The sequence below is a fragment of the Astatotilapia calliptera genome, chromosome 3 (genome assembly GCF_900246225.1).
Source record: "Astatotilapia calliptera chromosome 3, fAstCal1.2, whole genome shotgun sequence".
Classification (NCBI taxonomy): Eukaryota; Metazoa; Chordata; class Actinopteri; order Cichliformes; family Cichlidae; genus Astatotilapia; species Astatotilapia calliptera.
The window spans coordinates 38,539,924-38,567,363 of NC_039304.1; the positions used below are offsets into that span (position 1 = coordinate 38,539,924).

At 39.6% G+C, this 27,440-nt stretch overlaps 4 protein-coding genes and 3 non-coding genes across 8 annotated transcripts in view; 5 read left to right on the forward strand and 2 right to left on the reverse strand.

Moving 5' to 3' along the window:
* The window catches only part of LOC113019455 (deleted in malignant brain tumors 1 protein-like), a 616,212-nt gene that overhangs the window by 160,409 nt on the left and 428,363 nt on the right, over positions 1–27,440 (reverse strand). The window lies entirely within an intron of this gene.
* On the forward strand, positions 4,701–8,018 carry LOC113019484 (dickkopf-related protein 2-like). 2 transcript variants are annotated; one of them, XM_026163241.1, is made up of 5 exons: positions 4,701–4,792; positions 4,962–5,131; positions 6,713–6,869; positions 6,977–7,099; positions 7,181–8,018. In XM_026163241.1, the coding sequence occupies exons 2-5, from the start codon at positions 4,964–4,966 to the stop codon at positions 7,513–7,515; spliced, it is 783 nt and encodes a 260-aa protein (XP_026019026.1). In that variant the 5' UTR covers positions 4,701–4,792; positions 4,962–4,963; the 3' UTR covers positions 7,516–8,018. The 2 variants fall into 2 exon arrangements, with proteins under 2 accessions (XP_026019026.1, XP_026019024.1); XM_026163239.1 differs by having other exon boundaries at positions 6,977–8,018.
* LOC113019492 (GTPase IMAP family member GIMD1-like) lies at positions 12,683–15,341 on the forward strand. The gene is made up of 3 exons (XM_026163252.1): positions 12,683–13,885; positions 14,577–14,833; positions 14,957–15,341. The coding sequence occupies exons 1-3, from the start codon at positions 13,720–13,722 to the stop codon at positions 15,227–15,229; spliced, it is 696 nt and encodes a 231-aa protein (XP_026019037.1). The 5' UTR covers positions 12,683–13,719; the 3' UTR covers positions 15,230–15,341.
* LOC113019480 (aminoacyl tRNA synthase complex-interacting multifunctional protein 1-like) lies at positions 15,413–27,246 on the reverse strand. Its single transcript, XM_026163230.1, has 7 exons — positions 27,163–27,246; positions 21,209–21,303; positions 20,908–21,021; positions 18,322–18,507; positions 18,037–18,236; positions 17,510–17,681; positions 15,413–15,686 (listed from the first exon to the last, which is right to left on the reverse strand). Exons 1-7 carry the CDS (start codon positions 27,192–27,194, stop codon positions 15,520–15,522), a joined length of 966 nt encoding a protein of 321 aa, XP_026019015.1. The 5' UTR covers positions 27,195–27,246; the 3' UTR covers positions 15,413–15,519.
* Positions 19,196–19,267, forward strand: trnat-cgu (transfer RNA threonine (anticodon CGU)). The gene has a single exon. It is a non-coding gene; the product is annotated as a tRNA-Thr (tRNA).
* Positions 20,225–20,296, forward strand: trnat-cgu (transfer RNA threonine (anticodon CGU)). The gene has a single exon. It is a non-coding gene; the product is annotated as a tRNA-Thr (tRNA).
* On the forward strand, positions 22,523–22,594 carry trnat-cgu (transfer RNA threonine (anticodon CGU)). The gene has a single exon. It is a non-coding gene; the product is annotated as a tRNA-Thr (tRNA).

Genomic DNA, 27,440 nt, shown 5'->3' on the forward strand with positions numbered 1-27,440 from the left:
CTCTTTATGGTTAGTTGCAAAATGTGGATAAACCTCTGGTCTTTGACATGAGCCTGATGGGAAACCAGAGTATAGACAAGTTGCTGCTGGCTGTGCAGTTACTCTCCATCGAGCACAGGCACCTGCAAGGTGACTATTGTAGGATATCTTGGACAGATTAGACATGCTGGGCTCAAATTTCTAAGAGTGCTGGTGAAATGGCCAGGGCTGGTACTGGTACTGGTCCTCTGATGGGAGGCTGTTGTTTGTCTTTTGTCCTTCATAATTTTCTGATATTTTCTGTTTATATATCTAACCTACAGTGCATTGTAATGTTGATAGATAAATGGGACTTCAATACAACCTCAGTGCCAAAACAGGTGGAATTTTGTGTACAATTCAAATAAAAACATACAAATTATCAAACCTCTATAGGAGTTTATACGATAGAGTTATAAAATAATATGATTATTAAATCCATATTTCATTTACAAAAGAACATTAAAAACATATTAGAGGTTTAAAAGAAAAATATTAGCTAATTTTGAATTTGATGGCAGCAACACAAAAAAGTCAGGAGAGAGGCAGCAAAATGTTCAAAACTACTAAGGAGAATCGCCTGAAGCAACATTTTGTAAATAACTAGGTTAACTGGGCAAAGGTTAATAACATTTATTGCAGCAGCTGGTCTCCTCAGTTCCCAGATGCTTACAGATTCTTGTTGAAATGTTTGGTTTTTGTTGTTAAGTGTGTGTAAGTGTTAAGTGTAGAAGTCTATGTGAAAGCAAAAGATATAGAGAAAACATCAGGGCTCAACCAGGCAGGATCTCAGATATCACAGACACATGATGATTCACTCACTGTAAATAAAACCAGTACCATGTTTAATCTTGGCCCTCGTGTCTGTTTGTTGCAGTTACAGATGTCATCCTAAGGGTGGAGTCATTGTTCTGTTGCTTTAACTTGCAACGGTGAGCAGCAGCAGCGCAGCAGCAGCAGCGCAGCAATGCAACAGAACATATTACTGGGGATATAATTTTTTTCATACAAATATGTAAAGAGATTTGTCTTTATGACCTACCAAAGGCAACAAATAAAACACAGTTTTCTTGTTGAGAGTCATCTGGTAGAAGTACACAGTACATCACAATTGAGCTGCTGCTTAACCTCCCAGCTCCCTCTTTCATAGTGTCCAGCTCCGTCGCCTCAACCACACAGAATATTTCCTGTAGTAACAACGTGTCTGAAGCTACTACTTCCTGCTGTGTGCTACATCAGAGAGATGTAGCTCATTTGTAAAAGCATGAAATTCATTTCTGAATAAAGCTTTGAATCAAACCGAGGAGTCCTCCTCTCACTGTTCCTGTGTGGTCAGTTTAACTTTTTCAGAGACAAACAGAGAAGTTTGACTCTTTCTTTTCCTCCTCACGCTAAACCTGCCTCCTCTTCTGTGTATATGTTGCATGAATGCTCACTTGATGACTTCAATTCAATTTTATTTATATATCGCCAAATCACAACAACAGTCGCCTCAAGGCGCTTTATATTGTAAGGTAGACCCTACAATAGCTGATGGGGGTCTACCTTACACCTACAACAACTTCACAAGAAAAACTAGTATGTCTTTTGTTTCTCTGAAACTTTTACTTCTTTATAACAATCAACTCCTCTGAGTCTTTTTTCATTCATTTACCTACTTTTGGTTTCTGAGCTGAAGTAGCCTAATAGTGCTTAGTGTATAGTTATTATCTCCAAAGAGTAACTAAACTGTTTTATTAAGAACTCAATTAATTGGACTTTAACCGTTTGTCACTCCAATGCCACTTCCTCATGCTTCTAAATCTGGCTGCTCCTCTGAAGCAGTGGAGTCAAGCATAAGGCCCAGAGACCAGGATCGACCAGCAAGACTCTAAACTGGCCCACTGGAAATGTGTAGGGGGGCACAGATTGTGGATTTTGAACTGTATTTTTAACTATAACTGCATTGGATTTATGATATATGGATTTCCTGTTTAACCTGTTATGTTGGCTCTACTGGGACTGAATGAACATCATGTTTTACTCAGGAAAACTTGTGAGTGATACCATAAACTCACCAGGAAGGTGGTCACTGTTTTACTCCTGCCGGTTATTGCCTGGATCATGAAGACTTTCACTAGAAAGAGGACTGGGATCCAGTGGACACTTTGACTTTGCTGATTATCTTACATTCCAGGGAATTAACATCAACAGGCCAAGAACCTGGAGGGTGAACCTCTAGAACAAGCAGAGTCCTTCACGTACATTGGCAGTGTGATAGATAAGCACATTTAACCAGATACAGATGTGATTATCAGGCCCAGATGAGGAAAACATCTGCCGACACACCAAACTGCATCAACACTTCTGACATGGAGACCTACAAAACCTGCCATGGACAAACTGAACATGGCAGTGCCTGAGCCAAACCCTTCCACCCCAAAACCTCAGCAACACAGCAGGTAGCACAATGGAAGAAAATAGTCTGAGATGAAGGTGGGATGACTTTGGTACTCCCTAACAAAGCCAAAAACACTAGAGACTCCCTCACTGGGAACCCATGAAGAAAGAGAAAGCAGGGACAACCATGAAACACTTTCCATCCAGTCAAGACCTTGTTCCAGACATCAAAGTGACAGAAGTGGGATCAAGACAGGTAGTAAATAAAACACAGACCGAGCTGGTGGGCAGGTGTAGATAGACCTTGTTCCATGAAGGGAAAAGGGGCTAGACTAACCTGAAGTGTTTTCTCATTCCTGACGCATAACATACCGACGATTTGTCATGTCCCGAGGCGGCCCATGGGAACGCGAAAGGTAACCTTCTGCATCCCTATGATATGTTCCAGATTGGGGATGAAATCCAATAGTATGATGCTCCCGACGCTAAGACATGTTCCAGCCATGTATTCCAGCCCCAAACCTAGCCTTAACGATAACCTTATCCCTAACCTTAACCACAACATCGTGTTAGAAAGTGTTTCCAAAGCGATTCATGGTGAGAAAGTAAGATGAATGTACACGTGTAGATTCAGTCTTCTCATGTTTATTCCTGTTTCCGCACGTGTAACATAGGAACGTGTTGGGTGGCCGAAAGCGTAACATACTGACGATTTGTCACATAGTGTAGCATGTTATGCTTTTGGAGTGAGAACGTGTTGAATTTTTCATATACTTCTATACATCTTATCAATATAAGAAATGCAAGACCTGACCCTCCTGCTGTTAGTGAACCTCCAGCTCCCCCGTCCCTTCGTATGTATAATGTGTTTTTTTAATGTTTCCCATGAGGTCTGTTAGACTAGTGATATCTCGCATACAGCTTCACTTTAAGACATAAGTGTGTGTGCTAACAGCATCTTATTAATGTGGTTCGGTTAATTTACTGTAGACTAACTGACATTTCAGTAAGGGGATGTGTGAGTGTAATGCTGATCCTGTAGGTGTGTTAATCTGACGATTACAGCATCCAATCTTATCAACACAATAAAAACGCACGCACTCATGTGTTGTTCCTCTTGTAGGTGTGGAAAGGTTAAATGTGTCTGAGAAAGGTCATGGAGATGGAGAGATAAGTAAAAGGTTTGTGTGTGTAGGAGATAATAATGGATTGCGTTTATATAGTTTACTTACTATATACTTTACAATACCCCTATTCATTCACACACTGGTGGAGGCTACAGTTGTAGCCACAGCTGCCCTGGGGCAGACTGACAGAAGCGAGGCTGCCATATCGCACCATCGGCCCCTCTGGCCAACACCAGTAGGCGGTAGGTGAAGTGTCTTGCCCAAGCTCGAACCGGCAGCCTTTCAATTACAAGATGAACTGCCAACTCTTGAGCCACGATCGCCTCAATGAACAAGCTGTTGTCACAATTCCACTTCAGGCTGAAATATTTTTATTCCTACACACTGTTAATTACTCCTGAAGATAAGCCCTTTGGTCACTTTATCACCAGATTTAGGTTTAATGAGCTTTTTATTAAAAGAACCACTGATGTGGAGACACAAGAGTGCAAGCGGTCGGTCTTTCCTGCCATTTCAGTGATATATCAAAATGAGAGCTCAGATTACTGAGATCCTCACCACTACCACTTCAAGGAATTTCACATACAAGTGAGTCAGAAGGATAACCTAATCCATAGCCCCATCAATCATATTGAATGGATATGTAGTTTGATTAAAACATCTGCTGAAAACACATTTTAGAAGGACAGCATTTTTTTGTATTTATTATTATATTTAAATTTGGATATTGTTTTCAATATGCATTTCATTTCATTTCATATGTGTGTGTGTGTGTGTGTGTGTGTGTGTGTGTGTGTGTGTGTGTGTGTGTGTACTTTTCCATACCCCATGTTTCAGGTTTCCCAGTAAAACTTCTGTTTTTCAATGGGACTTTTGAATGGCAAAAACAGCAAACTCACCATATGGAGCTTTGCAGCTAAACAGTGCCTCCGCTGTCACCCTGTCACCTGCAGCCGTGGATGCAGGTGCCAGGGTGGGGGTATCGATGTAAGCGTTGCAGGGGCGGGTTAGGGCTCCGCGTGACCAAGGATGTGGGAGGATCGGATTTGTATAAAGTGGATCAGGGTCCGGGTTCCTCTCACCTGTCCTGCACTGAAGGACAGGACTGAAGCGAAGGCTCGTCTTCTTATTCTTATTTTCGTGCGCTCCTGGGAGTTGGTTAAATTTTTAAAAAAAAAGGAAGCAACGGGAAATTTAAACCTGCAGCAGCAAACTGCACGGGACTGTGACGATTTTCTTCCATCCATTAGAAAGTCTACAGCTGACAAGTGAGTGATTTTTTTGCTGGTTTAAATGGAAAACATTTAGACCGCTACTGTCTCTTGTTTATTCTTGTGGAGATATTAAAGTCCGTATGTTTAAGAAAGGATGATGATAATGGTATGTCAGTACATGAAGTGATTTTATTCACAGTGTCTAATGAAATCTTGATTGCAGTCATGAGCCGCTGGTTGGTGCTGCTGGTCAGTTTCGGGATCGCGCTTTTGGCGTGTTCTCGCTGCGGGCAGGCGCGCGTCGGACAGAATTCCGTCAGTACGGAGATCCTCGGGGACAGTGACGCGCTGCCGATAAACAGGAGCGCGTGGGAGCCGAGAGTGGACCTGACGGTGAGTCTGTTACCACGATGCGTGTTTCAGTCTGAGGGGGTTCACAGAAGTCTCAACAAGTCTGTGCTTTGAAGTCAATCAAATCAAACATTTGCCTCTCACACAATTTAAAGTCCCACTTCATGCAAATGTAATGGCAAGTAAGAAATGAGTGAAAAATGTATTTTTATAGGAACTTTCTAGTTGGATAAAACAAAGGGCTAATCAATTTAAAAGCCAAAACAGCATTGGTTACAAAAGCACATTTAAACAGATGACTTTTTAGCTGCTTTTTAACCGAGTCCACAGATCTCACTATTTACATATATAAATATGACTTTTAACTAATTTACTACTAATTAAAGTTAATTAACAACTTTAGCTAAACTTTTAACTACAATGTTTCTAAACTAAATGGACAGGGGATTTTTGTTTGTTACGATGTATTTTAATATGTAAATTTTATTGACCAAACTATTACAATGTTACAAAGCTCATTAAAATTTTATTGGCCTTTAATCTTTAGTTGTATCGAAAACGTTAGTTTAGTTGACTCTTTCCTACTCCCTGTAAAGTTATGTGCTGCTGACAAAGCACTTTTGGACTCGGGTCCTTTTCATTGTTAAATAAAACACACACACACACACACACACACACACACACACACACACACACACACACACACACACATATATATATATATATATACAGAGAGAGAGAGAGAGAGAGAAATGTTTATTTGCAGTGTTGTTGCAATGTTTCAAAAGCTTTATTGACTGAACATTATTGGTTACATTGCTTCAGTTTGACAGGAGTTTTGGTCTTTTTTTGTTGTTTCAAACATTTGATTGGTGGGAATATTACAAGTCTGTATTCACTTTCAAATTAAAGGTACCATCTGGGTTACCAGTCACTTATAATATTTACATGTTTCTAAACATTATCATCAAGAACATCACATTGTTTCAAAAAGTTCATTGGCCTTTTTTATCAGCAGGATACTGTTTCAGGTGCACTTCTCAGCTGTTATGATGGTTTTCGTGATAAAAAAAAAACTATGATGATGTTTTAAAATTTCTTTGGCTTTCAACATCATCGGGAAGGATAATAAAAGGTTTCTTTGGTTTATCAACTGGACTGTTTTGCCCCAATGTACAGTTTTAAGTTATAATGTTGAGGTGTACTTTAGAAGAGTGCTACAAAATTAAACGCTGATAATTCTGCGTTGAGCCTATGATGTCGTCTATGCAAGCCTATAATGAGTCGATGACATTTATGATCCATTGACAATCAGAGGAAAACTAGCCAGAAATGCATATTCGGATTTCAGGCCAATCACAATATTTGAAGACTGTGTTTATGTTACATGTAGTTACTTTTTCAGAGAGGTCTGCAGTTAAGACTTACCTATGGCGTAGATTTAGTCCAGAAGTATAAATCTCACATAAAGTGGCTCAGGGCACTGCAAGTCAGAGTAGTTTAAGCCCTCCGTTTGTTATTTCATGCTATTTTTTCACCAGTACGAAAAGATCACCTTAAATTACAAAACGAAAACCAGGTTCATTTGTTACTCTGTAATAATGTTTGTGTGTCTGTCTGCAGGTCTACCAGTGCATGAGTGACCTGGAGTGCAGAGAGGGGAACTACTGTCACACCTCCTCAAGACGTCCTGCCCACTCCCACTGCAAGACCTGCCGCAGAAGGAAGAGGCCCTGCCTCAGGGACACAATGTGTTGCCCCACCAACCGCTGCAGCAACAGTTTAGATGCTCCTCTACAGAAAACTTCAGTTTAACATTAATGACAATAAACTATTCATAATTAAAATTTTATCAAGTGTATTATCTCTATGTTCTTCCTGCGGCAGATATTTGTGTTCCTGATGTGGACGGCTTTGTGTCTGAGAGGATTCCAAACACTGATGGAGCGCTAAGCCCGCTCACCAAAAAGAAAGGCGGGAGGCAGGAAGCCAAAGGATCCCCTGGCAGAAGTGAGATTAGTGTTATAAACCCGCAGTATGTTTCCCCCTGCCTCCTTCATGTTTCTCTAAGGGTTTGTGTGTTTGTTTCAGGTCAGGTCGGGAATCCTTGCTTGCGCTCATCCGACTGCTTGGACGGTCTGTGCTGCGCCCGTCACTTTTGGACTCGCATCTGCAAGCCCGTGCTACGTGAAGGACAGGTTTGCACGCGACACCGACGCAAGGGGAACCACGGTCTGGAGCTGTTCCAGCGCTGTCCCTGTGGGGACGGACTCATCTGCCGGACACTGCGAGAACCCGGTACCCAACTAGCTGCAGTGTCACGGTTCAACTTCTCGGCAACCTCATCTCGCTACTCCTCAGGACTGTCTTCAGGCTCTGCATCACCAGCCAAGGCAAGGCTTCATGTGTGTCACCGATCTAAATGAAGTGGACAAACCGAAAGAATGACTAAGGACTAGTGAGTTGCTGCTTTTGCCAATGACTTACCTCAGAGACAGAAAATGAAGACCTGTGGAATGAAGGGAGGGGTGAATAACATAACTTGTTAAATGCATGACAACACCCGTGGCCCCTCCCCCACTACATCTTACAGTGTTTCTACATGCTAATGCTAATTAGCTTCCTGCCAGGCTGCACTGACAGGCAAACTCAGCAGGAAGTGAAACTCTTTGTGGTGCAGATCTTGTTTCCTCATTTGTGTCTAGACAAGCAGAAACCACTTTGAAATCCAGTTTGACCCCATTTGCACCACCACGAAAAGAACCGGTGTTTGATCCCTAATGCATATCTGCTGCAACTGCCTCCAGCACATGTATTCATGTGCTGAGATTTTGAAGAAACCTGAAATGAAAAGGTTTTGTTTTCATATTCCCAAAACAAAGATAACATCATTACTTTGTTACTAAAGAGGAAAAATAGTTATCAAACAAACCTGTATTAGCTAAAACGTTGAATTAAAACTAAGAAGGAATACTGAACTCAATCTTCAAACACTTCTCCACAATTTCAACCTGTAAAGAAAAAAGAAAATAAGCTTTTACAGGTGTTAAACTAGGTGATGATTTTCAACTGAAGCACTCAAGAGGTGCAAATATTACTCTAACCCATTGGACCTCAGAGACCCAAGCGCTAAATTTTCTGAAAAAATACATTTGTAGTTATATAATGTTACAATAAAATAATGTTCCAAAACAGTGCCTCAGATATGTTAACCTTCTCTTCTTTTGTCAAATCAGAGGCATCTAAAAAAAAAAAATAATGTGCTTGATGCTGGAGCACGAAATTATACCAAGAACCTCCAAATTTAATATTTTCTTTAGGAAAATTTATAGTAATGATAAAGTAAGGAACCAAAAATTCCAAAAAAAAAAGACAAAATAATTCAATAAAATAATTCAAACAGTTTTTTACACAAACACATTTAAAAACATCCTCAAGTTTCAGGTCTGAGGCTGTCGAGAGGAATTACTTTCCTGTAAGTGGTGTCTGTATATTTTTGAGTTAATGTTGGTGTAAATATGTATCAGATTTAATTGGTTGTAGCACTCTGCTGATTTTATACCAGCAATTATAAAGGAAATTGTAATGTAACATAAAACTATTTGTCAATCTAAGTTGAACATAGTTGAACTCCTTAAGATTTACCTTTTAAGCTATATGGCTGAAAGTATGCCATGTTTGGAAAGTGTAATGTCTGATAACAACCCACAAGATTTAAGTTGTCATTTCCAATCATAATCAGTTCTTTTTTCTGTTTCATTATTGTTGGGATACTTGTAAGATGCCCATTTCTATTGGATTTGTTATTGTTTACTAGCAGTTAGCTTGTAGCAAGTGGTAGCCTAGATCATAATAAATGTAAGTTGTGACTGTGATTGTTGTTCTTATTTGTTTTTTGTGTATCTAAACAACAAAATGGGCTTAAGTATATTTGTTTTGTGTGTTAATCTAAGATGTGTTAAACTGTTGTGGCTTTGTATAGAGCTAATGCTGCAATTTTGGTTAAAAGTAGCGTTTAGCATACTTTAGACAGAAAATCTATCATTAGGAGTTCTGTTCTGAACTGAGAAAAATTAAAGTTTTTAAGTAGAAAGGAGACCAGTAAGAAGGATCCCTAGGCTCTCTGGTCACTTGAACAATACAATGCAGTAAGATTGAACTTGAGTACATAAAACTAGTGGTTAAATCACATCCTTCTCATGCTTTAATATCTGTTACAGAGAGCCCTGCATCTGCTCAGACCACATGCTTATTTAATGTTTTTCCACTTAGCTGATGGGCACTGATAACACAAGCTAAAGTGGGAAAGGAATCATCTCCAAAGGTTTGTAAAGAAAGAGGTTAAGTGAGGTCTGATCTGATAAAAACCGTTTTAAAGGTCTACAAGAATAAAACTACAATCTGATGGCATGTGGGTATGACCATGTAAGGATTTGTTTGTTTGTTTGTTTCCTAAAACCTTCCTTCCAATTGATTGTGATCTTTTGAAGGTCTGGACAGGACAACAGAAAAGAACATGTGTTGGTTTCATTGTGGCTGGTAGCTGCTGGGCATAGCTGTTCTCGCTCTGTGTATGGTTGTCATAAAGATAACAAAGACACACAGTGTTTTCCATACCCCTCCAGCTGTGTTTCCCAGCTTCCCTGTTCACATATATTCTGCGTGGGTGATTTATCTGCATGAGCGTCACGTTCCTCGTTTCCTTCCTAAGTTTTCCTTGTTGCTCTCATGATAACCTGATTCTTAGCTCTTAGCTTAGTTCCTCCAATCACCACTTGAGGCTGACTCCAACAGAGAGTCCATCCCAAAGAATCCATGTTAAAATAAACTAAGCATTTATGGTTTTGGCCTAGATCTAATCCTAATCTGCCCCTTCATACTAACATTACCAGCGGGTGATTTCTTTGTTATTATAACTTACTTTTTAAAATTGTATTAAGGTTTAAACTTTGCATTATTATCCGCATGGTCAAAGTGAAATAAAGCAGGATATAAGACAACATCTAGTCTACTATATGTATATGTTTGGACCAAACCGGTAAAAATCCCCTTTCTTCTACTGTATTGAAATGTAACTACACAATTAATCAACGAATTAACTTAATGTAAGAAAAAGAAGCGTAATTGCAACAATATGTCTCGGTTTTTCTACATGACAATGAAATGCAGCTGTAGTAAATGAAAGAAAGTGAAAGTGTTTACAATTACAAAACCATCATTTTGGTGTCATATGAGGCTGCGGCTATGGGGCAGGTCTTTATTGGTAAGAAAAGTTGTAAATCTGTTAAAAGAAAAAAAAAAATACAATTAAAAGTTAAAAATTTATGTCCTCCTTCACATTTTCCAAAGTCGTCCAACAGGCTAGATTGGAGTGTTTGCCAGGCCACTACTGGCCCCCAAGTCTAATGTTTCACACCGCTGGTGTAAGGGCTCACTGTTACCATGTCTGCATTTTCTCCAATATGTTTAAATTGGCATGGCAGTAACACCATAAATTTAATGTTTTGAGTCAGTTTTTAAAATTAATTTTGTGTTAGTTTTGGTTTTATGGCAACCAGTGTTGGGACTAACGCGTTATTAAGTAACGCGTTACAGTAACTACGTTATTATTGTGGTAAAGAGCACGGTAACTAGTTATGCCAAAACCAGGAACGCATTACTCGTTACTGGGATTTAGATGGGCTCATTATTCGTTACTTCGTGTGGTGGCTATCGCGGAGCTTCCACAGATTCAATAACATTAGCAAGTGGTGGAGGCCAGCAGGTGGATGAAGGAAAAGGGAGGCAAGAGGAGAGACCCGAAGCGGCCGCTGGTCCGAGTGTCAGGTGAACTGAACTTCAGGTAAGAAGTTATGACCTGCAGTCTCTCTGGGTCAGATATAAACCAAGTTTAGGAGGAGTTTATTTTCGTTGTGCTGACTTTTCCGTACTGCGTGCTAGCTAGCATGACGGAGTTTCTATACAGCTGGGTGGTGCTATGAAGTTAATGATGTTGCACTTTATTTTGTTCATAAGTTATCAGAGTTGCCAACCATCCCGTCTGGTATTCAGAGAAAATATTACGGGTTTCTTATTGAGGTGAAAAGGAACAGTTTGTCCCGGACTTCAGCTACAATGAAAAAGACACAAAGCTGCAGTTATTCTGTGTCTTTGCTGCACAGCTGCCTCTTCTTCTCTCATTCTCTCCCCCTCCCTCTCCCGTTTCTACTTCAATCATGAAACTGATCAATGATCAGCTGATCGGCTCTCTTGTTTGTTTATCGCCCACTTTGCGCCAGAAAGAGGAAACCAGCGGATGTCGCGCTAAACAACAGCAGCACGTTTAAGCTTGATCAGCTGTTGTTAGAATTTATTTAATATTAATTTCTAGTATCAGCTGATGTTTGCTGGAGCCACAGCTGTAAAGCTGCTGGTCATGATATCAGTTTGGTTATCTGGTGAGAGGGAAACATGAAGATGAAACCAGGAGATGTCCTTACTGAATCATCAGAGCTGTGATGGAGAAACAGGTTTACCTTTTAGGTGACATGAATGAGTTGAAGGGAAGTTATGAACTGTTTCTGAGAGACAAATAACACCAGGATCCTTTTCTAAGTAGCTGACAGCTGGTAATTGTGCAGGGGCGGGTCTAGCAAAGTGTTGCCAGGGGTCCATGTAGGACATTAAAAGGGAAAGGGGGGCAGAAGGAAATACTTTCTTATTCTCATTTCAAATGTCTAGCTTTTAAAAAAATAATTATCTGAGTCTTGCAACAAACAATTGATAGATTGATGCATATATACCATCAAAACAGTGTACATCACTGTCACAACAGTGTTTATTTTCATTCAAAGGCTTTATGATTTTTCCTATAATGGTGGGCCGGTCTCTAGTCAAAATGCCCGGGACGATTTTTTTGTCCCAGTCCAGCCCTGTATGCAGCTCATCTGCAGTCTGGTGTTACCTACATCTTCCTATTCAGAAGGCAGAATTTCCGAGTTCTGAGTACAATCGAAAGCACCACGACTGCAGTTTTTGTGTTGGATGTAAAAAGCAGGCTAGGATAGAATCAGGCGTGGGATTTCTCTCGTGGAAATATGCACATTATCTTTTCCTTTCTATTGGTAGGTGGCACAGTGCACCTGTGGCAAGTAAGCAAGCTAGAAGACTGACAGTCTTGCTGGGTATCCAGTTACGGAAGCAACACATTAACAAGAGAATTCTGAGTAAAACCAAAGCTACTTTCCCTAGTAACTAGTTACTCTGAAAGTAACGAGTAACTTGAAGTAACTGAGTTACTTTTGATAGAAGTAACTAGTAATGTAACTAAGTTACTAATTTAAAGTAACTTACCCAACACTGATGGCAACACACCGTGAGTACTTTTCAGTCTAAAGACATAAAAATAATACATGTAACGAATTGCAGCATTATACTGTAATTTGCAAGTGTTTACAGTGTAAGTACCATTTTACAATGTTATAGTAAGCTAAGTTAAATAGTTAAATACTTTAAATCTACATTACAGTAACTATACGGAGGTTCACTGTAATTCCAATTACCGTGAACAAATTGTAAATCAGTGATGAATGAGCGATGTATTATCAATGAGCTGCAGTCTGTCATAAAATGTCTTTTCATTTGACTTTTTCAGGAAAAACTGAGAGTAGATGATTGCTCTGTGGGACAGTTTTCCCTTAAAACCTGCTTCATTATTTACAAGTCATGAATTCTGTTTGCCTGTTGGTTTTAGTTGATGCAAGCTGACAGAAGATTTAATCACAACAGGTAACACAGGGAACATCAGTGTCAGGAATTGCACGGATGTTTGTTGCTTTTATAACCCAATAAAACTGCAGCGAGGCACAGATAGGACCGGCAAGTTATAGTTTAACCAGTAACCACTCCCGTAAATACACATTCAACCTCCCATATCAAGCATATGCAGTCCTTGAACCTTTTGCCTCTCCTGGTAAAGTAAAGCAGGTAAGACTCACTTTTGTTTAACTACAGTTTCAAAGCCTTTAAGTTAAAGAAAATATTACTGTTCATGACCCTATGAGACCTCTTTCTTAAAGGTTAGTTAGTGTAATGAGTTTTTTTTTTACAATTAGAATAAAATAATGTCTCAATAAAACTTTGACTAATGAATTTTATAGCTCCACTCGTTTGTCCTTCGACTTCTGTTGGATGCAAACTGGATCGGTCTGGGATACTACTCAGTCCTGACCTTAGCTTAGTACTGACAGGTGCAAAGCTCGAAGAAAGCCAGAAATATTTATGTACCTATAAACTTAATGTATGTGTTGTTATTTTTTTTATCAAGAAACCATCCAGCCTATTATAATAAGATTAAATAGGAATAAAAGTTTTACATAAAATCTCTTTTTGAAATGTATTTTATTTGCTCTCGCCCTGCCTTTAACCTTTGTGTGTTGCATCTAACACTATGAAATTAAACAAAAAAGCTTAAAATCTGTTGATTTAATACCTGATATTTGTATGAGGTTGTAAAGTATTTATATCAAATCTCACAATATGACATTGAATGAGAAAAGTCTTTAGAAATAAAGAATAATCAGTGTTAAACAGTGTGTGACTTTTATATTAAACACTGTGAGACGTGTATTCAGAAGACTTTGTTTTTTCAGATGGCTCTCAAAGCTGAACACGGTCAACCTGGAAACAGCCTCTTTGATTTCCTCAGCAGGTGGGTTAATCATCATGGTGATGGCAAAAGGGACGTGCTGGTCTTGAACGTGGTTTTGCTAGGCGGCCCTCAGAGTGGGAGGAGCTCTGTGGGGAATGCTCTTCTTGGTCAGTCCTTCTACAGAACTTTCTTTTAAATACATTTTGCTTTATGTCTCTTTTGATGGTGTATCCATAGAAACATTTCCCAAATTGCCACTGAGTCTGGACTCCATATTTTGAAGTTTGGCCACACCCATGCTTGTTTGTTTAGATCCAGTGTCCTGTACAGGTGCAATGCTGGTGCAGACTGGTATACCAGAACTGAAGCACAAACTCCTTGAATGGGCTTTGCCACACAAGAAAGCTACAGTATTTCACAGTTCAGACACTTCAGTTAGCCACCTGTTTCAGAGTCAACCTTGCAGGCAAAGAGGCCATGTCCCTAGCACCAGTGCCTTTAACTGGAAACATAGTATAAAAAGGAAAAATAGAAACCAAAATTGTTCTTTGTATCAGGCTGTAAACATATTTGTTTCTGCTGTAAAGTTAACATTTTAACATGGGAGCCTTTGGAAACTGACACTCTTTTGAAATCAGCCTCAAGTGGACATTAATTTTTTAAGCCCTGAAAGTTGGTTCTTGTTCATTTAAGAAATATGATGAACATAAGAAATGTAAAATTATGGACAAGCTCTATTTAGAATCACCTTTCTCCTTATAGCACATACACAATGATAAATTAACTTAATCATGTAAAATCACTAAACGTGATTTGCTAAGGATGAAAAAAAATACTACAGATTTTTGCATCTGACAGGTGGAGACGAATTCCAAACAGGAAGAAGCATCTCAGGTGTGACCACTGAGTGTCGCCTCCTCTGGCGCACTTTTCCACGCTTTTTCAGAAGACAGGGGGTGGAGACTGACATGATGCTGAGAATTGTTGACACGCCTCCTGGAGTGCCTGACCCACTGAGCATCCACCAACTCTGCCCTGAAGGCGTGCATGTGCTCGGCATCGTTGTGAGAGCCGACCTGCCGCACGAAGGCAAACACCTGCAGCAGCATGCAGAGGTACTGCGCTCTGTGACTCGGATATCAGGCCCCTGAGCTCATGGTCATCTTGTGTTATTTTTAACAGCATTGTCTGCATCTGCTAATTGTGTTTGTTTTCTGTGTTTGTATTTTGGCCTTCAGAAGCTCCTTGGTCCAGAATGGCATCAGCATTCCATACTTATCCTCACGCATTCTGACCACCTGAGAGAGACGGGGCTTCAGCCTTCAGCCTACCTTGCCCAGCCCTTTACTGGCTGGCTCAGAAATCTGGCTGGGGAAATAAGGGGCGGGGTCTGGTTCCTAGATAACACCAGTGATTGGTCGTCAGTCAGAGGGCGACCACTCAGAGACCAAATTCTTTGCCTCTCAGCCAAGAACCATCACAGGGCTCTGACCATCAGGACCTCTGTCTGACACCATGTGGGGCCTTTATTTGGTTAATCTTTAAATCTGAAGTCAGCTTCTTATCACATAAAGTTATTTGTGGAAAGAAATTATGTATTTCTTTCTTATGGCTGCTTTATTATTCACTTAAAGTGTTCGGTATTGCTTTAACTGCTTTGTGTTTGAACAGAGACCACTGACACCACACAGTGACAAGTTTGTTAAACTCTTCATTTACAAAACACCTGAAGAAACAGGTGCTTAGTCACAGTAAGCATGTACCGCAGTGCTGCACAGGATTTTCACAGTTACACAAACTTCTATCTGATGATGCAGTTGGTGAGGGAGGGGGCCCTGCACAGCCCCTTGCCTTTCACCTCAAAGCTACATCCTTTGTAATTGGCCACGCCCCTGCCATCGACCTGCAGGTCCGGCTGGAGAAGCTCCCAAACTTTCTCCTTGGACTGCAGCTCCTTGTCCGGCTCACCTGAACACGGGAAGAGAAAGACAGTGAAGGAAAGTGAAAAAAACCCAAATGTTTTTGTGGTGCAGATACAAAACAAGGACTTTATCTCCTACTTTTTAATTTAACAAATGTATTTTATTCACAGGCACAACAAACTATGGCTTCTTGCAACTAACTATCAAGGTTTTAACTGACAACGACATGATTGGATTTCTTCCCGTCTGGAAAATGATCATTACTTTGTTAATGTTTAGTAGTAAGATGCAAATCTGTGTCGTTGTTACACCAGAGCCCAAAAAATTTAATCTGTGTCTATATTCTTTGGTTTATAACATATTTTAGAAATTTGCATCAAGATGAATTAAAGTACATCTTTTATGTCTTCAGTCATTCACGAAGAGTCAAATGATTTGATTTCTTTTAATTCACATAAGGAATAAAGTGAAAAAAGATCATGTCAATCAATTATTTCTAGCTCTCCAGATACATTACTATAAATCTCTATTATGGTTATGCATCCTCTTTCTGAATGTGTGAATGTGCGAGTGAATGTGAGTGCGAATGGTTGTCTGTCCCTGTGTGTTAACCCTGCGACAGACTGGCGACCTGTCCAGGGTGTACCCCGCCTCTCACCCTATGACAGCTGGGATAGGCTCCAGTGCTCCCCGTGACCCTGAGAAGGATAAGTGGAAGCGAATGGATGGATGGATCCTCTGTCTGACACAACCTACTTTAACTCCTTTCTCTTTAAGCCCACTTTCGAATGATTGGTTGAATTCTTTGCTGAGTGGCAGCTTCCAGTGATTTTTTCAGTTATACTTGTTATTGCTTTGCTTCTTTGGGTCAGAAAAGTATAGAAAGTTGTGGACATTGATGTTTACTTTATTTTTAACATTTTTAGACAATAACTTTTTAAAATGATATGATGCAAGTCACTTGCTAATCAGAAGGTCGGTGGTTAGATCCCTGGCTCCTGTTCTAGATATCAAAGTATTCTTAGCATTATACTGAACCCTCATATGTCCACCAGCGTTTGAATGTTGGGTTAGGGAGAAAAAATTTATTTACATGAATGTATGTGCAAATGAGGCTTGTTGTAAGAAAGCTAAAAGTACTTTTATTGCACCATGTTTATTCACTCATGAGCTGCTGTAACTAGAATCAAATGGCTGAACTGCCACCTCAGCATGCAAGTGTGTTGCAGCAGGGGCACATGGAAAAGTTGCAGGACAATGGCCCTTGAGGACTGGAGTTTGAGACCCCTGCACTATTTACCGAAAGTACCTGCTGATTTACCCGCAAAAGACATTATGGAAAAAACTAAGTCTAATTTAAAAACAAATTGATCAATTTCAGCAGCATTTTCTTCTTTATACTCATGCTTGAGAAGATGGTATCAAAATCTTTAGTCAGTTTAAGCTTTAAAAACTGTCGGCAGAGAAATAAATAATAATGGATTGCATTTATATAGCGCTTTTCGAGAAGCTCAAAGCACTGTACACTTCCATTATTCATTCACACACTGGTGGAGGCAAGCTACAGTTGTAGCCACAGCTGCCCTGGGGCAGACTGACAGAAGCGAAGCTGCCATATCGCACCATCGGCCCCTCTGGGTATCACCAGTAGGCAGTGGGTGAAGTGTCTTGCCCAAGGACACAAAGACCGAGACTGTCCAAGCTGGGGCTCGAACCGGCAACCTTCCGATTACAAGACGAAATGCCAACTCTTGAGCCACGATCGCCCTGCGTCTGTTTAATCTGAGTTACAACCGCTTCTATAAACTGCTTTTAAAACTCTGCTTAACTCAGTCACTGTGTTCATATATTTTAATGCTACATTGTTACCAGGGTAGTTGAGAAAAGTGACCCTGTCTCCTGGGGTGGAGCCTGTGGGCGGGACTAACAGTTCAACACAGTCATCCGAGATGCAGCAGCAGAGGAGGCGGGCCTGGGAGACCACGCCCTTCAGCTTACAGGCCTTGACGTTGCATAGCAACACAGCTAAGGAGCCCTGAAGCTACAGAGAGAAAGAAACTATTTTGTTTTGTAAGCATTAAATAGAAGTTATTTAGTAGAAAAGTAAAAAATACTCGAAATGCTAAGCAGTATATGTTAAGGGCAAATTATACATTTATAATTTTTATTAAGTAATAATATTTTTTTTTTTTAAAAAACTATATTAATTAAAAAAATTAAAATGTCATCAATATACTTACTGGAAAAAAATTTCAGTACTCTGACAAAAAATGTAAATGTAAAATAATAACAATAATATTTTTTATTAATATTGTATTTTCATTTAGTATACTGTATATAGCCTATTTAAAGCAATAACAAAGTTGATGATAGTTTTCAGTATAAAGTCACATTACCTCCTCAGGTTTTGCTTCCTGTCCCACCTTACTAACCACCGTCCGGGAGCTGTTTTCTCCCATGTCCACCTCCTGCACAATCATGGCTTCGGCCAGTGGGTGGACGCGGGCGCTGAGGATTCGTCCCACCCTCAGGTCAAGTCGTGACACGTCAACCTGTGACTCCATCCCCAGGGAAAGAAGGTCCGAGGTTGAACGAGCTGAGTAGACAAAGAGAGTCAGTAATTTTATTTATATTTTTTGCTATCTCGTTTTATTTGACTTTGTCTTTCACTCTACTCTCACCTTTCCTCTCTCCTCTCCTCCTCCTGCTGTGTTTGTCTCTCCGCTCATGTGAGGAGGAGGAAGAAGGAAGAGGATTGACCTGAAAAGCACCTGTTGCACCAGCAGGTGAAGACGGTTGATTGGCAGCTGTAGTAGAGGTAAGGTTAGGGGTCTGTGGAGGCGGAGCCGTAGGGAGCAAACTTTTAGCTGAAAGAAAGACATGGCAGTGCCTCATCAGCAAATAAATGCAAAGACAACTTTCTTTGCTAATTTTGGTTCTATATATTACTACATTCAATTTTAAATGAAACCACTCAGATGCAGCTGAAGTGGAGACTTTCACCTTGAATTCAAAGGGTTGAACGAAAGGACTGCATGAAAATATGAGGCAGTAAAGTATTTTCAACACAATCCCGTCATTTCAGGGGCTCAGAAGTAAATGGAGAAATTAAATAAGTGAAAATACAATGTTCATTTCTAATTATTGTTTGAAAACCCTTTGCTGGCAAGTCTTGAAATTATTGACATTGCAAGAAGTTGCTTTTCCAACTTTTTAATGCTCTTCCAGACCTTTACTGCAGCAGCTTTCAGTTGCTGTTTGTTTAAGGACCTTTCTGACCTTTCTTTCCAAAGTTTAGTCTTCAACAAGTGAAATGCTCAGTTGGGTAATAATCAGGTACAGATTCTGTACCCTGATATATTGCAGTATTTCTATTTTCTTAATATCTTAGTTGTATTCTTGTATTCTGCATGATGACGTGCTTTATTCTATGTTTTTGGATGTGATCTGTTGTATATGTGGCCACACTAAGACAAATTCCTGTCAACTGTCTACAATAAACATGGACCATGTCTGACAACACCCTTAAGTATGACAAAAGAGTGCAACAACAGTGGCATGGTGGCCAAGTGGTAAGGCGTTGGTCTCGTAAACCAAAAATCATGGGTTCAATCCCCATCCATGCCTTCTTACAAAGGATGTCTTCCATGTTCAGCGTCTTGTAATGTTAATGTCACATGGATGCTGAAGTTTCACTGGTAGTAATGATATATCCTATGATGTCCTCTACAACCTAATGTGACTTTCTAGTCTTCTTGAATGGAGCATTCTGGTATCGGCAAAGTAAACAGTTTTTGTCTTTAACATCAGAATTTCCAAAATCTTTGCAACCAAGGTGAGCAGAAGATTGTCTCTGAATGGAAAACGCAGTAAAGCTACAACCAGATGGAATAAGTAGGAGAAGAACTTGAAGTTCCACCACTCAGGCAAAATAGTAGAATATCCAAAAACATAGAAAAGTGATTTCAAAGGCACGATGTTTGTTTGCTGTTCTAATGTATATTAATTTCTGCTGCAGCAACCAGGTAATGGGGTCAAAGTTGGCGTAAACAACATTGTGCTTCATCCAGGTGTGGTAGCCAAGTAGTAAGGCGTTGGTGTCTTATACCAAGTAGAATGGGTTCAATCCCCATCCATGCCCTTAGTGCTTCCTTGAGGTGTTGCATGCTATATGCCGCATTACTTAAGTTACCAAAGTTGCTGTCTTGATTGTTTCATAGTTTTTAAGCTTTGCTGCAAATGAAAATCTCTGTTAGGCATCACCAATGTTTAAAGTCACTTGGTGATGTTCAGAGACTACTGTCTCTGTGTTGCAGAAAGTAATCTTATAGTTAGAATTCTTGAGGAAGGAAAGGCACCAATGAATGTGTTATTGACAGTTAATAACAGAAAACATGGCTCAGAAAGTAATCTAACCATACTCGAAGACAAGTATTGGTCCAGGTAGTGATTTAATCCTCTGCATGTGCTCCTAGTGACAGAGTTTAAGCATTAAAATCCAACTGTACTAAACTTAACTGACAAGGCACCCGAGAAGGGGTAGTGGCTGGATAGATGATGCATTTTCTCCTCATTCCCAAAGCAGGCATAGTGGCCAAGTAGTAAGGCGTTGGTCTCGTAAACCAAAGATCATGGGTTCAATCCCCATTCATGCCTTTAGTGAGAGTTTATAACAATACTGAATGTTTACTGACTGATGTGTCCGTGATGATACACTACCCCAGTTTCTTACCCAAATATAGTAGTCAATGAAACTTGTAATACAAAAAACATTTGACTAAGTTAGACTTACAAAGAGTGAAATCTGTTTCTTAGCCCTATTTAACCCACACCAAGGATTTAGGATAGTATACACACGCCCGCCCTAAACTGGAAAGTTTAGGTGGGAAGGAAGGTTCCATTTCCAAAGAAAGTGGTGGCCATGAAAATGAAGTAGTGTAAACATAGCATGGCTGCCAAGTAGTAAGACCACAAATCTTTTGTCTTTTAAACCAAAGATTGTGGTTTCAAGCCCCATTGATGCCTTTACTGTATAGTTGAGCTTGCTCTGGATTTGACATTGGCTACAGCTGATGTCAAGTGATATAACATGTCTACTTGAAAACAATAACTCTATTTTACTTTAACTAATTGTAGATTTAATGAGACACTTTCCTTGCTTTTCTGTGAAAGTCACCACATGTCACAGGCAAAACTGCAATTTTTGACCTGTCACGATTTCAATGTCAATCTATTATGGTGCACGGCAGTATGAAAAGTGTATGTACCGGCACGTCTCCTCTGTTTATCCTGCAGCTGAGTTTTCAGCTGTTCAATGTCCTTCTTGAGTTTGGCATTTTCCACCAGCAGCTTTTTTTGCTCTCTGACAGATGCCTGCAGGACTGAAACACACGAATAAGAAGGTTTTATCACACCCACAGTGGGTTCATTACCTCTTGATACCTAAGTCTTCAATTGATTATTAGTCCTTCATTTACAAAATTACAATAGCTTCAGAGTTGGTGATTAACTCTATCATTTGGCTGATGGATAACTGAATAATAAACAAACTCTGCTCTTCTGTCTTACGAGCTTTCTCTCTGGTCAGCAGAGCGTGGGTTTTAAAGTAGTCTATGATCTGCTCCCCATCCTCTGGATCCAACTTCATGACAGCAGCCTCCAGACTGACAAACAAAACAGACATACAAAAATAATTACTGATGCTGATCTGGAGGAGTAGTCGGATTTCATTTTCTCAGGTACAATGAAATGTCATGCAGGTTATATAAAAGAGACGTGCGCAATTGGGATAGATTCTTTTGCAACCATTAACTAGATAAGTGGTTCAGAACATCAATTGATGGTCCTTGTAAACATTCCAGATGCACCAGTTGTTATTTAGTTACCATTGTTGTTGTTTCCAGTGCCAAAGACTGGGCTCCCAGGGAGGCTAACCACTTCAGGCCTGTGGTTTTAACTCAAAAGCAGTGGAAGGACTGTGAGAGTCATGTTTTTCAATTTCTTGAGTTCCTTCAATACAATTCAACCTGCACCGCTGAGTAAGAAGCTGGAAAGCTGGAGTCCATCGTCATCTGACTACATAGACTATCGATTACCACACCAACAGATTGCAGTGCGTGAGTTATGTGTCTGAGGTGATGCTATGAACCACAGGGCCGCATCAGGGAATGGTCCTCTCTCAGTTCCACTGAACTTGAGACACAAAATACTAACTGTCACCTCCAGAAGTTCTCTAATGAAACAGCCATCATTGGATGTCTGTCTGAGGGAAATGATTTAACGTATATGGGTCATCAGATGTGAACAACCTGCACATCAACACCAGTAAGATGAAAGACATGGTGGTTGACTTCCAGAGAAACCCACCACCCATCACACTGGTGAACATCTATGGCTTGGACATTGAGGTGGTTGACACATACAAATTTCTAGGTTTTCACCTTAATGATAAACAGGACTGGTAACGCAACACTCATGCTGAAGGGCCAAAATCAGCTCCATCTGCTGACTTTGGCCCTTCAGCCCTTCAGCGTGTTTTCCTGTTAGTATTTTCTTTTAAATATATATATATATATATTCTAATTTACTTCATCTCCTAATCCTACAATTTTCTGATTGTAGGATTAAATCAAGTCTATATCTACTTAGGACCAGATTAGCAGACAATAATAAACTCATTATAGGCAACATTACAGGGAAGAAAAATCCCGAGCCACACCTCGTAGTGACTTCACTAATGCCATTGTGTTTGGGGCATTTACTCCTTTGTTCCAGTAAAGAGAAATCTCAATACGTTAGCTGTCCAAGAGGTTGTGAATATTTGTTTTCATCTTGGAACTGACTGGAATGGAGATGAATGGTAAGAACTGCAAAGAAGCACATGGCATGATGGCCAAGTGGTAAGGCGTTGGTCTCGTAAACCAAAGATCATGGGTTCAAATCCCATTCATGCCTTATGCCTCGCATCTAACAAGATGGCATGCTTCAAGGACCTTGTCAATCTGCTGTGTTTGTATGTATATACTGTCTACCTACTGGAATCGATTGGAGTTGGCATTAAATTGATTACCAGTTTAAACAACTGCAGGATTTGACTGAAATTCTGTTTACTAAATGTCTCTGGAAAGAAAATTCTATAAGAAAGTCAGTGTTGGCAGTACATAAATGTCCCACAGTCTTCAATGGGACATTTAAGTGTAGTGCTTCCTGTTAGTTGAACAAAAAAAATGAGATGCTAGCAATTTGAAGCAAAACAGATTCGCATTCCTGGGCTCCTCGCAGAGGATGGAAACTTCAACGGTGAAATCCACACAGAGGCCAGTACCTGACCACTGATTCTCACAACCAACTGCAACACAAAAGTTGGGTTATCGGGAACTTACACTATCAGACAGAGCACGCTCCCTCTGAAACAGAAGGACACACACACACATACACATTATACGAGCGTTTAAAAGATGTGGTTTTCTTAAGTGGGCCTTCATTAATGCAACAAAGATGAACAGGAAAGATCCTCAGAAGAGTGGATAGCAGCAAAGCTGTTACAGTATATTCGTAGATTTAGGGATGTCACAAAAGCTCCTGGAGGGTAGTCCAAAGATTCTGTCCTTGTAGTGTCTCTTGTGAGGTGCAGAGAACCCAAAAGGGTCCAAAGTACAGAGTGGTAAACCTCCATGTAGCTTAACTAATTAATGATTGACATTATACAAATCAAACAGGAGATGATGTCACCAATGTGCTGATGAAATGTTTATATAGATGATATCTTACAGGAGGGGAAGTGAAGGGTTTGTCTTTGCCTAAGGCGAGCACATAAACACACATTGTGAGATGTCAGAGTTAATCAAAGACAGGTTGTTTTTTGTGGGCTTTTTGGATCAAAACTGAAATGAGTCACCACACAACACTTCCTGTTTGATGCCAGACATCAAACTCACTGCCCACCTCTGCATTATGAATAGTTTTATTCAAATATATCCAGAAATCTTGCTTGTTTGTGTAATTTGAGCTCAGGAGAAACTTATTTTTACTGTTCTTTCAAATGTAAATGAATTGTGTTTATATGGGACCTAAACATCCTCTATGAATTTAAAAAGGCTCATATGATTTGAATATTTCACGCTTAATTTGCTTTCTTTGGCAACTCAATGCCATAAAAGTCTAAATGATAAAGATAAAGATATCTTGGTCCTTGCTCTGGGACATTGTGCACTTTAATATTCGGCACATTTGGGCAATTTTGAGAAGCTGCGGGTTGGTTTCTCACACAAGAGGATGCTTAAGTACACCGCTCACTCTAACATTGATTTGTAAAAAATTTTGAATTTGCATGTTTAGTTTTCATTTTATAACTTTGAAGGGTTTGCATATGCAGTGGGCTGAAAATCTGAAACATGTTTTTTGGCTTTTAGAGTTTAAGGCAAAAGAGGTTAAAAGGAATCTGGCAATTGTTAAGTGAAGAGCAAGAGACATTTCAAAATAAGCCTTCCTGCATTTTCTACACATCTGCAAGATCATTTTCATGTTGTTCACGAATCTATATCATTAATGTTATTTATGGGGAACTCATATCACAAAAAAGAGCTTCAGCTGAAGCAAAAGGCCAGAAAGGTGCAAAGAGTCTGAGTGACAGGCGAGAGGTCAGTGTGAGTGTGTGAAAAGTGCTATATAAATAAATTGATTTGATTTTGATTTAAGACATTAAAGCACAGAAAAAGCTGTCAGGTAAGTTTACACAGATATTATCTGTGGAGAAAAAAATAGCTCAGAGAAGCCAGACTTTTTGCATAAAGATCGATGTAAAAACGCCTGACGGAGCTCTCCACTGTGGCGCGGTCAGCATTTACATACACAAACACACTCCAATGTCACCGACACATTTATCTCTGTAGTATTAAAGCAAATATCCCCTTTAACAGCTACTGTTATTGTAAGTGATAAAGAAGCAAGTAAAAAGAAACATGCCGGCAGCAAAAGTCTTTGTAAACCAGTGAGGTAATCTGGTTAATTATATGATAACTGATGAAAGAGAGGTGGCATTTGTGCTTGTGACTGCAGGGAAGAAATGAGTGCTGTAACAATGTCTACATTAAAATCAGGGGAAGTTCTGCTCTTGTGCTTATTTGGTCACAGTTATAGCCAAGCTGCAACTTGAAAACGAAGCCAAACCCTGCAGTTTTTAAATGTCTCATGGTCCACGTTCAGTGTGTTTCGTTTTGCTTTCCCTTTGGTGTCATGTTTATTTGTATCAGCTGTGTTTGCCCTTCTGTGCATTTAAGTCCTTGGTCTTCCTTTGTTCATTGTCAGGTTGTCTGTTTGTCTACCCCTGTGTCCCCGGTCCCTAGTTTTTTTCCACTGTCCCTTTGCTTTGCTCTTAGTTTAGTTTTTCCTAGTTTAGATTAGCTATTTGTTTTGGTTTCTCTTATTATGTACCTTCGTCTTTTGCCTTAATAAATGGCTTGCCTTTTGTTATCAGGTTCCTGTCTCCACGTGTCGCCTGGTTCCTCTTAAACAAACACAGAGTTTGCTGCCATTTTCTCTCACCATCACAAAGGTTACTAGGTTAATACCTATCTGAATTTAACTTCTTAGTTATATCAAAAATATGGAATTATATTAATGTCATAATAAATACGCAAGCAAAAACATAATCTGAGCAAATCATTTTATTTCACCAATTATATTAAACAACCCACTTTTATTTTCTGTTTGACACATTTTTATATTTATTTACTCACAAATCCAAATAGACTAGGATATCAGATCCATAAAAAGACTAGTTGGTTTATATTTTATATTAATTTAATTCTTTTACATAGGATTTGGTTTCATAATGAATTTTATATAATTGTTTTATTTATGAATAAATAAAAAAATCAACATGAAAGAGGGAATATGTGCTACACATCGGTTTTGAGGATTTATTGACATTTTGAAAGTGCAGTATGATAGTTTACCCACAGCTGTTTCTATTTCTAATGTGCAGCTGTGGATGTACTGGTTTATCACCAAGCTTCATTTTAACACTGAGAAACATCTTAAAAAGTGCAGAATTCAAGGGCCCATTTTGAACAAGTGCCTTCCAGTCATGTTTGTGCAGTTACATGTTTTTGCTGCAGACAGAGCAACTTTTTGTTGCCAGGTTTAAATATTTGTATTTTGGTCAAACATATGATTGCCAGATTCTGTTGCACACTTCCTTTGCAGGTCCTCGTTATGGGTTTTCTTTTTGTTATGTTTTGTTTTTTCATTTTTTAAATCATATGAGCTATGTAATACTGTAAAACACATTAATGGGACAGCACTGCAGAGGCTTCAGAACTCACCTCAGAATCCAGTGGTTTAAATATTCCTTCAGTGTTAAATAATCCAGTGACAGTTGTCAGTATTTCCCCTGCTGCTCAGCAGACCTTTAATGATTAATTCAGCAAACTTTAGTTTTCAAATTCTAAAAAAACTGTTTAAAACAGCGCTGTCATAGTGTAACTCAGTTTAAATCAGTAACCTGAAGTGTCCATCAAAATGAAAAATCACTTTACTTTGGGCTCTGCAGGATTCCTCTCCAAGTGCAGAGATACCTGCAAGAGCGTAAAACTGTAGCAGCATGTGCAAAGCAAACACTTTCACATGTGCGATGGCTTCGGTGTTGACATGGCTGCTGAGTTCTACCTTGTGAGGAATTTAATTGCGCCCGTGAAATGAAATTATTTGCTCGAATTATGTTTTTGCTATGACATAATGTCATATGACATTTTGACATTAATATAATTCCATAAATGGACCAAAGAAAACTTCATTAAGGATCCACCTACACAAAAACACCCACAGACATCCTGTGTCCACACTCTGATGGCTCAGATCTGTTTTGATGAGAAAAGGGGGGCCTGACCAATATCAGCATAGGCGTAAAAATAACTGACGTGTGAAAGGACCTCTGAAAACAGCACCTTGCACCACGTTGAGTGTCTTTTTGAAACTGGAAAACTACAATTAATGTCCATAAACACAAATAGACTCGACAGATTCAATTTCATGACCACCAAACACATACAGCAGCTACTGAACAGCTGACATGCAGAGAGACACAACAGCTGCAGCGAGGCCTGCTGCTAAAAATATCACCGAATGGCACACCACACACTCACACATGACAACGCTCCTATTTAATCCAACAAAATAATGGAGAAGAAAAGACGTGAAAGGAAAACAAATTTCTGCATCTTTTAAAGGGAAAAGAGCTGAATACCATGGAAGAATTTTAAATATTAAACAGCAAGACAATGATGAGGTTTTAAAAAGACCCTAACAGCCCAAACTTTTTATACTCCCAGTTCCAAAAAAAATGTTAAACATGCCATATACAGAACAGTTTCATGTTTAGTATATGACAGTTCCTCAGCAGCTTTACAAATAGATTATACAGATTCAGCCTTTACATTTCCACTCACAGATCCATGTTTGCAACTGCCTACAGAGCAAAGTGAGGATTTGCGGAGGATTAAAAGTCACTCAGGTGTTCGTACCTGGGGTGAAACAGGTTGTCGGTGTTGTCCATGCTGCAGGATGTTGTTGGTCAGCCAGCCGCTCACAGACAGAAGCTCGCCGAGAGTGTGTGTTCGCCTCTGATATGCTGTGTGTCAGCTGTCAGCTTCCATCTCCAGCTGGAGGTGAAAGGTCAAACACCTCCCTATTTAAATCCCACAAGACCCGAGAGGAAGAAATGACTGGAGGTTACATTTACACTCAAGTACTGTACAGTTTTGAAATACTTCAGGTGTTTTCATGTCTGATGTTGATCTCA

Coding starts and splice junctions, on each gene's coding strand:
- LOC113019484 (XM_026163239.1), top strand. CDS start 4,964: ATGAGCCGCTGGTTGGTGCTGCTGGTCAGTTTCGGGATCGCGCTTTTG. Junction 5,132..6,712: donor AGCCGAGAGTGGACCTGACG/GTGAGTCTGTTA, acceptor GTCTGTCTGCAG/GTCTACCAGTGCATGAGTGA. Junction 6,870..6,976: donor CACCAACCGCTGCAGCAACA/GTTTAGATGCTC, acceptor TTCCTGCGGCAG/ATATTTGTGTTCCTGATGTG.
- LOC113019492 (XM_026163252.1), top strand. CDS start 13,720: ATGGCTCTCAAAGCTGAACACGGTCAACCTGGAAACAGCCTCTTTGAT. Junction 13,886..14,576: donor TGTGGGGAATGCTCTTCTTG/GTCAGTCCTTCT, acceptor TGCATCTGACAG/GTGGAGACGAATTCCAAACA. Junction 14,834..14,956: donor ACCTGCAGCAGCATGCAGAG/GTACTGCGCTCT, acceptor TTTGGCCTTCAG/AAGCTCCTTGGTCCAGAATG.
- LOC113019480 (XM_026163230.1), bottom strand. CDS start 27,194: ATGGACAACACCGACAACCTGTTTCACCCCAG. Junction 18,237..18,321: donor GAGGAGAGGAGAGAGGAAAG/GTGAGAGTAGAG, acceptor TTGTCTACTCAG/CTCGTTCAACCTCGGACCTT. Junction 17,682..18,036: donor AGGAAGCAAAACCTGAGGAG/GTAATGTGACTT, acceptor TTCTCTCTGTAG/CTTCAGGGCTCCTTAGCTGT.